The sequence below is a fragment of the Podarcis bocagei genome (assembly GCF_964188305.1).
Source record: "Podarcis bocagei genome assembly, chromosome: 2".
Taxonomy (NCBI): Eukaryota; Metazoa; Chordata; class Lepidosauria; order Squamata; family Lacertidae; genus Podarcis; species Podarcis bocagei.
Window position 1 is genome coordinate 101,233,484 of NC_138126.1, and position 9,074 is coordinate 101,242,557.

At 43.2% G+C, this 9,074-nt stretch overlaps 1 protein-coding gene across 1 annotated transcript in view; it reads left to right on the forward strand.

Annotated features, from left to right (window-relative positions):
* Window positions 1-456: 456 nt before the first annotated feature.
* The window catches only part of DUS1L (dihydrouridine synthase 1 like), a 15,436-nt gene continuing 6,818 nt past the window's right edge, over window positions 457-9,074 (forward strand). The window contains 8 exon segments of the mRNA XM_081183899.1: window positions 457-609; window positions 2,368-2,614; window positions 3,483-3,591; window positions 4,366-4,416; window positions 6,870-6,982; window positions 7,769-7,851; window positions 8,077-8,180; window positions 8,945-9,069. Coding sequence (XP_081040025.1) covers window positions 2,378-2,614; window positions 3,483-3,591; window positions 4,366-4,416; window positions 6,870-6,982; window positions 7,769-7,851; window positions 8,077-8,180; window positions 8,945-9,069 — 822 coding nt within the window. The 5' untranslated portion in view covers window positions 457-609; window positions 2,368-2,377.

A 9,074-nucleotide genomic window follows, 5' to 3' on the forward strand; every position in this document is an offset into this window, starting at 1 on the left:
GCGAGATGAGCGCCACAACCCCATAGTCGCCTTTGACTGTACTTAACCATCCAGGGGTCCTTTCCCTTTCTTTTTTATTATCATTATTAATTGAATTTATATACCGCCCTGTACCCAAAGGTCTCAGGGTGGTTCACAGAACAAAATCAAAATATAAAACCGCAATATATATATACCGTATATAAATTTTATTTATACACCGCCCTCCCCAGCCAAGACCGGGCTCAGGGCGGCTAACATCAGGCATATATAAATCAAAATAAAAACAACCCAATAACTCTCCCCCCCCCCACACCTCCTTGTGTTGAACAATTCTCTGGTGTTTTTTGCCCCGGGGTATTCTGCTAACTCGCTGCCCGCCCCGCTGTCGTTGTGAGAGCTTTAAATGCGCAGCTGGCATAAGGCGCTTCCGAGCATGGGCGAACCTGCCCGCTAGGGGGAGGCCGGGAGGGGCCGGGTTTCCTCGCGGCCTCTTTCCGCCCGCGCCTCCGTTTCCGGAGGAGCCCCGTTTGAAGTTGCACCGCCGCTGTGCCGGTCGGAGTGGGATGGCGGAGGCGCCGTCCGGCTGTCTCAGCGCCCTGCCCGGGGCTCTGCCTCAGTAGGAACCAGGTACCGGAGAGGGAGAGAGCGGAAGGCTCGGGCGAGGGGGCCGTGTACTCTGGCGGGCGGGAGGGAGGGCGCGGCTCACGGCCTAACTCCTCGAGGGCGGCCGCCCGGTTTGAGCAGCGCTGGGCTGGGCGCGCTTTAGAGCCGAGAGGCAGGAAAAGCCTTATGGCCCCGGAAGGTCCTCCGCCCGGCAGGTGCCTCGCCTTCTTCAGCGCAGCTCCTTTTCTCCCAGGATAATGCCAGCCTAGAAAGGAGCGCGGAACCGGCCCCTGTTGCTCTATTGCAAAGGGTGTGTGTGTGGGGGGGGGTATATTACTAGCGTCATAGAACAGCTGCTCTTCCTTCTTTTATTTATCTGACCTTAAGAACATGCAAACCTACCTGGTTGGGATGGGGGAGCCTCCACTGCAGGGTTTTGGGGTTTTTTTGCACTTTCATTTATTCCTTTGTATTTTTTGCCGCTTGCTTGTAGTAAGACCTCCTTAGTGGTTTACAAGACACGTTTAAATGATGAATAAAAGCAGTTTAAAACAACTTGCATTAAAATGAACAGTTGACAAAAGAGAGAGAGACTAAGACACACTGACAATAGCCTTGCCTCCACCAAAATGTGCTTTCGGTATAGTGTTTAAGCAAGTTGATAAAGCCGTAATCACAACAAAGTAGGCAAACCGAGCAATCTGCTTGCTCTAAGCAAATCAAAGTACTTGCAATCCCCTGCTTAAAATCCCAGCCCTCTGTGCCTCACTGCAGTTTAGTTGGAACTTAAATGCTGGCACCATGGTGACAGAACAGCAGGGGTAGGGAGAGACAGGTGAGCCGCAAAGGGACAGCTGGGGTGGCTCCTTTGCCACCATTGTGCTTCCCCCCAATGCTGCTGTTTTGGACTTAGCAAAATAGTAGGCTGAGGCGGAGGGAATCTGTGACAGAGTGGGATGTTTTTTGGGCGGCTGTCCCGGGCTGTCCCTCTGTGGCCTGTCTAAGCCACAGTTTGGCCAAACTTTTGGCATGTACATATTTGTCAGCTCTGGACTGGACTGATGTGAGGCAGCAGGTGGGTATCCCCAGCCTTCATAGGACAGAGGGAGTGGTATGACTATCACTTACCTTGAAGCTTTGGTCCACAGCCCCTTTTTCTTGCAATACTTTCCCCACGTGAATGATCTCAGGATAAGAAGATGAAAGTGTTGCATTGGTGCTATTTGTATAGTAGTGTCTTAATATAACATCACTTTTGAGCATTGGCTTGCTAATGGACAGTAATGCAATTGTTACAATAGATCAGATAAAAATATCAAAATGAGTGTTGCTGTGATGTTATGAATCCTTTTTTTGCAATACTGTAGTATCAGACAGCTCACACTGATGTTCACAGAATCATCAAATGATGATCATAAAATATAAAAAGACAAGTAGTAAATGCAAGATATTCCAAAATATGGGATACTGTGTAATCCTGTAAAAACTCTTATTTGCTCTTGCTGTTCACTAACAATCACCTAGTCCTAGAAGAACATAGAAGAGACTTGCAAGTATCTGAATTGCACATTACAGGGCTCTACAAACATTTATTCTTCTTGCATTGTTTTCTTTTGTGTGGGGTTTTTTTTTGGGGGGGAGGAAGGGTTCCCCAAATGTTTTGTGCATTTTTTAGCATGCTTACTGCAGAGAGCTGTGTATGGAACAAAGCTAAAAGCCATATAAACTGTTGTTTACTTACTAGAATCTATTAGAGAACCTTTTGTTTCTGTTTTCTTCCAGTCAAAGGAAGATGCCCAAACTTGAGGGCTTTGAGTTCTGGAGAAACACACTGAAAGGTGCCCGTTTTGTGGTTGCTCCCATGGTGGATCAGAGTGAACTGGCTTGGAGACTGTTAAGTCGCCGCCATGGAGCCCAGCTGTGTTATACCCCTATGCTGCATGCTCAGGTCTTTGTCAGAGATGCCAATTACCGTAAAGAAAACTTGTATTGTGATGTGTGCCCTGAAGATAGACCTTTGATTGTGCAGGTAATAGCTATAACATAATTTTGCTTTATATTTTTATGCTGTCCTTTAATGGTGGCTTTTGGAAGAAATGGCTTTAAAATAGATAGTGTTACAACAGCTATTGTAGAATAATAATTGCCATAACCTTAAGGCCAAAAGATGCATGTCTAGCAAGCCAAACTCCCCTTCTGGGTCATGGAATGCAAGAGTTGAGACAAAAGGACTGCCCAATCCAAGCCCTGCTGTGCTCATGGCAGAAAGCAGGAGCTGTGTCTTCCCCTCCCCTTCGCCTTGACTTAAAAAGAAAATAATTCCTTCCCTTTGTTCTCAGTGGATTATCACACCAACTTCAGGGCTGGCATATGTTCCTTGTTCTAGGGGTGTGTCAGGTTTTGATTCTAGCAGATCTGGTGCCTCCCCTGATCCCCCATTCCAGAATGCCTCCTTTTTGCCCTCTCAGAGCACCAAGAGCAGAGGAGGGGCTTTAGTTAGGAGGCCTCTGTGGGTGCACCTTCATCTCTGTCTATTGACAAAGAAATTGCAAATTCCTGTGGTCCCCAAGGATGCCCTCCCAAGGACCACTGGATTCTGCCTTCTCGGTGGTGGCACCCACCCTGTGGAACACCCTCCCACCAGATGTCAAGGAAATAAACAACTATCTGACTTTTAGGAGACATCTGAAGGCAGCCCTGTTTAGGGAAGTTTTTAATGTTTGAAGTTTTATTCTGTTTAATATTCTGTTGGAAGCTGCCCAGAGTGGCTGGGGAAACCCAGCCAAATGGGTGGGGTATAAATAAATTGTCGTTGTTTTGTTTTATAAATGTATTGTCATAGTTGGGTGTTAAAGTTGCCTCTCACTTATTCTTTGGCTTGTATGCCTGTTTCACAGTTCTGTGCCAATGACCCAGAAGTGTTTGTCCAGGCTGCCTTGTTGGCTCAAGATTACTGTGATGCTATTGACTTGAATTTGGGGTGTCCTCAAATGATTGCAAAAAGAGGTATGTGCAAACCAAAACCTTAGATAATTTGGATGGCAATGCTGTTCACACTTACATGGGCGGAAGCCCCATTAAACACAGTAGGATTTGCATCTTAGTAAAAGTGCATAGCATGGCATTACTAAATGCTCTTGAGCAATTCTAATCTGGATTAATTTGTGAAACTTTACAGTCCAGTCTTAAACATGTTTACTGAGACGTTGAACATGAATTACCATCCAGTTAGTGTGTTTAGGGTTGCAGGCTTGATTTGTGCAGCAGATTCTGAATCAGACCTTAATGGTATATGCATTTTAAACCTCTCATAAAGTTTAAGTGCTGTCTCATGTAACACCCTGCTGGTGCCTTATAATTTAAGCTTCTTATATTTCTCTAATTTAAAAGACTATTTAGGAAACAAAGGACTATTTAGGAAACAAAGGAAGCAGATTCTGTAGTCAGGTAATGGAAGGACAGACCAGGCTTCTAGGAATTCTAGTTGGTGTGAGCAGAATGTGAATGTAATTAGAACTCTCTGCTGCAAATTTAAAATCCTTGCAGTTCCGGCATAAAGAGTGAGATAATAGTTTGTTACTATGTTTATTTTCTAAATACATTTTGAAAAACAATGTTATGTTTCCCTTTCCCTGCCTAAGTAGGAACTTTACTGTGGGTCTGCAGTTATAGTTTTCATCTATACTTACCTGTTTTATGTCAAAAACTTTCCTATCAATGTGTCTCTACTAGGCCGTGATTTTATGGGTGGTTTTTCTTTGTGTTTGTGTTTGTATGTAGGTCACTATGGAGCATTCTTGCAGGAGGAATGGAAGCTTCTTCAGAAGATGAGTAAGTCCATGATGCTCTTGAGAACGGAGTAGGAGAAGAGCAGAATAAATAAAAAATGCAAGGGATTGTCTTTGGAGATAATAATAATAATAATAATAATAATAATAATAATAATAATAATAATAATAATAATTTTATTTATATCCCGCCCTCCCCAGCCGAAGCCGGGCTCAGGGCGGCTAACAACACTAAAATAGTACAATATTCTAAAAACATTATAAAAATTAATTAAAATCAAAATTGATGGCAACCATAAACTAAAGTTCTGTAAAGATTGCCAAAGGAGGGAGTCAGGCTGCGCCCTGACCAAAGGCCTGGTGGAACAGCTCTGTCTTGCAGGCCCTGCGGAAAGATGTCAAGTCCCGCAGGGCCCTAGTCTCTTGTGACAGAGCGTTCCACCAGATTGGAGCCGCAGCCGAAAAAGCCCTGGCTCTAGTTGAGGCCAGCCTAACCTCCCTGTGGCCTGGGACCTCCAAGATGTTTTTATTTGAAGACCGTAAGTTCGTCTGTGGGACATACCAGGAGAGGCAGTCCCGTAGGTACGAGGGTCCTAGGCCGTATAGGGTTTTGAAGGTTAAAACCAGCACCTTAAACCTGATCCTGCAGGACTTGTCATGCACCAAGCAGGGCATTAATTTTGTTCCTTGACACAGGATAGGATGGTTCATTGTATACTATTTGCGGCCTGTCTCATTTTTTGCAAGTTTCCAGCTGTTCACAAATTTGCAGCTATGTTGAAGCACACAAACATGGTCTCTGCTTATGATTTGGAGTATAAAATGTGGAATTGGCAACCTCGTGTTCAGTGGCTCTGAAAATAATCATGTAGGTGTAAATGGAGCTGTCACCTGTATATCAATGGGATTATCAGCACATTGCTTTTGGGAGGTTGTCACACACACAGGAACAGACTCTGAAGCCTAATCCAGTTTCAGGAGTTGGCGACCAGAAAAAGCTCTGAAGCAACCAAAACTGAGCTTGGCAGGCTGGAACACAACTTAATCTAGTTTGTTCTAATATCCTGTCTAACCTGTAGCATTGTCATTTGACTGTTGTGCTTGAACCTGGCAATCCCAATCAGTTATGACGCATAATAGATGGTCTTTGGCAAGTTGCTCTTAATCTACTTTAGCAGATTGTTGTGAAACTAAAAAAAAAAAAAAGTTTTGTGGAGGAAAGACAGGATGTAAATATAACAACTATACATACACAGTGTGCATTCTTTAATTTTTAAATTTAAAAAGGCAGCAATTTTAGAGGTCAGTTGAGATTCATTGTTCATTAATGTATCAAAGAAGTGAAAAAAAGAAAGTAAAGCTGTTGAGAAGGGGGGGAATGAAAAGGAATCCCCTAATATTATTTAAAAGCTGCCCTATAACACAGTTCTTTGGGCTGCTTACAAAAAAAGAAATCAGCAATTAAATGTAGAATTTTTAAAAGCATTAAAACTACAGCAGATTAAAATCAGAGAGAGCAGAGAATAAAAATCACATAGCTAAACAAAATTAAGACCACAACTTCATTTAAAAGGCTTGGGAAAATGAAAAGATATTTGCCTGGTGCTGTAAAGATATTGAAGGAAGTGCCTGGCAGGCCTATCAAGGGATAGCATTCCATAGTCAGGGGGTCACTCCTGAAAAGGCCCTTTTGCCCCTAACCACCTGCTGGTGGGGGCAGCTGATAGAGAATCTCAGATTTCAGGGTCTGGATAGATATATGTAGGAGGAATTGATGCTGTAAGCAGTATGAACACACTTCTGTGGAAAATATGCATAGTAGGGTTCAGTATTTCGTGGCTTTGAGGAAGTACCATTTTGGGTTTTTTTACTCCATATAGTTACTCCTAGTTCTCCCTCCAAGCACTTGTCATTTTACTAGCCTTATTTGGAAGGGGATGGTTAGTATTGTCAAACAATTGGGAGTCAGAATGCTTGCTGCAAATCCTTCTGCAAATCAGAATCTACTGCAAATTGCTCAAGAGATCTACCAGTAGGTCCCATCTACCTTCTGCCCATGCCTGGCAGATAATATAGTATAAGCAGTACATTGGGTGGAAGGGGGTACTGCATTAGAAGCTGCCAGAGAAGACAACTTGCATCTCAGACTTTCCCTTGGCCTGCCCCTATATCCCCCAAAGCTTCTGAACAGTGTTGGGATGTGTTGCACAGTACTGCAGTGCAAGAGAAGGAAGTGTCCTAAATGCGGTGGAGCAATCTTGTGTCAGCAGAACTGCACTGTGTGCAAATTTCATCCACCCCATTTTAGGCCCTTCCACCCTACCCTTCGGATACAGTTCTGTGTCACACAGCGCAAGCTGTCCCTCTGAATAATCTCTTTGACTAGTAGTGGGGAGGTTGCATGCGCTTGCCACCTTCTTTCACAACCGTTGGATACAGCCCATGATCTTTTGACTTCAGCCAATTTCACAATTGTTATCTTTGTCTGTTTTCCAGTTGTGTTGGCTAATGAGAAGCTCTCTGTTCCCATCACATGCAAAATCCGTGTTTTCCCAGAAATTGGCAAGACTGTGAAATATGCCCAGTTGCTGGAGGAGGCTGGTTGTCAAGTAAGAAGCTGGCTGTTCCTGTTTCGTTGCAAGGCTCTAATATTCTTCATTCAAACAGATATATACAGTAACTCAGTGATTGATTTTTTTTAAATAAGTCAAAAGTCAAAGTATTTTTTGACAGTTAGAAATAAAAATTCAGGGAGGGATCCAATGTCACATTATGTTGGTTGTTCTATCAAGGCAAGTATTTCAGATTGCCAGACAGAATGAACCCCCTTCTTCCTGGATTTTGCCCCCTCCTCAAAGCCAATTTCTGGGGGAGGGGGAGAAGCCCCATTGCACAAGGGGAAGTCCTTGCACGGGCTTCCACTGACAGTACTCATTAGTCGAATCCTGCCCAGCTTTCCTGACTTTGGTTGTTGTTTTTCAACAAGCTGGAGACATACTGTTTTCTCCTGTAAAAAGAGCCAGTAACATATTAGAAAAGAGAAGATTGCTGAACGATCAAAATGGAAACGAGCAGGAGAGATTCCCAACAGTGCTCTTGCTCTAACTGTGTATTTAGAAGAAGCTGTAGTCCCCTATCAAAGTTTCATTATTGATTCAAATTAATCCGGGATAAGGCTTACAAGATGAGCTCTATGTATGATTTATAAAGACATGGCCCTGGTGACCATAGATAATATAGCTGAACTGGGAGGATTCCCCATAAATCAGAATCCCAAGCCAACATGTGATATACTGGAAGCAAGGAATCCTACCATATTTCATATGCTGCAGCAAAGCAAATGTACAAAAGCTATGTCTTACCTGCATTGAAAAACAAATACAACTCTGTTCCAGCTGCTGACTGTCCACGGTCGCACAAAAGAACAGAAGGGGCCTCTTGCTGGCGTGGCCTCCTGGGAGCACATACAGGCCGTGAGGTAAGGGAACTACAGCTTGCAAGGTGTTGGGGAGGCAGTTTTCCTAACCTAAACCTTTGGCTGTGAGGTGAGGTACATACATCTGAGGGGAGGGGTATTATGCATGTTGCTTTAACAGCATTAAAATGTGTTTTGTTTCCAGATGCTCTTGAGTTTGCTTTCTGTTTTAGCTTTACTTGTGCATTTATTTGATTGTTGCTTTTGCGTTTCTGTCTGCTGTCATAGAAAGGCTGTAAACATCCCTGTGTTTGCAAATGGAAACATTCAGTACCTCAGTGATGTGGAACAGTGCATTCAGAAGACAGGAGTTCAAGGTGTCATGAGCGCAGGTAGGAAGAGAGAGCTGCTCCTCCTGGATAATTGTGTAATAAGTCTGTTTAGATATTTTATAACACAGCCCAGATTCAAAGGATACTGAGTAATCTTGCTCCAAATATGGTTATGTGCTGCTGCTGTTGCTGCTGCTGCTGTTGTTTTTTATGCCACTTGTGAACATTAATGTAAGCAGTTCGGAATTCATGAAGGTTACTTAGCTAGAGTAAATTTTAGAAGTTTCAGTAGAGAGGCCAGTCATTCATTAGAATAGGGCTGACCTTGGTTGACAGTTGGGATACTTACCTGGAAAAATAATAAGGTTAATTTAATAAATGGAGGAAGCAAATTTTTATGTGCAAAACTGGGCACAGCAAATGGATGATAAAAGGGTTGTTTATGCATTGGCCTATGTAAGTAATACTGTTAAGAAAGTTGTCCAAGCTTATAAGATCTATCACTAGAGGTCCAGGTAGTGCATAAGGAGCACAAATACAAGTTCATTTAAAAGGAAGAATTTACTGTTGGGAGCAGTAAGTTCCCATACTTACAGATTAATCCCTGCAAATCTCCCCTCCCCCCCCCAAAAAAAAAAGAAACTGGAAAAGAGCAGAAAACAACTTGTGGTCATTGGCAGGGGATAATTGTCATTTGGGAAAAGGTTAAGCACCCCTTGCCTGTATAATTGCATCATTGGACAAACTGTGGTTTGGAAATCTCATGTGTTTTATTAGTCAATAACAAAATGCTGAAAACTTTCCTCTGCCCCCCTTTTTTTTAGAGGGCAATCTCCATAACCCAGCTTTGTTTGAAGGAAGAAACCCTGTAGTCTGGGAGATGGCTGAGGAATATCTGGAAATAGTACAGCAGTATCCTTGCCCACTGTCCTATGTCAGGGCTCATCTCTTCAA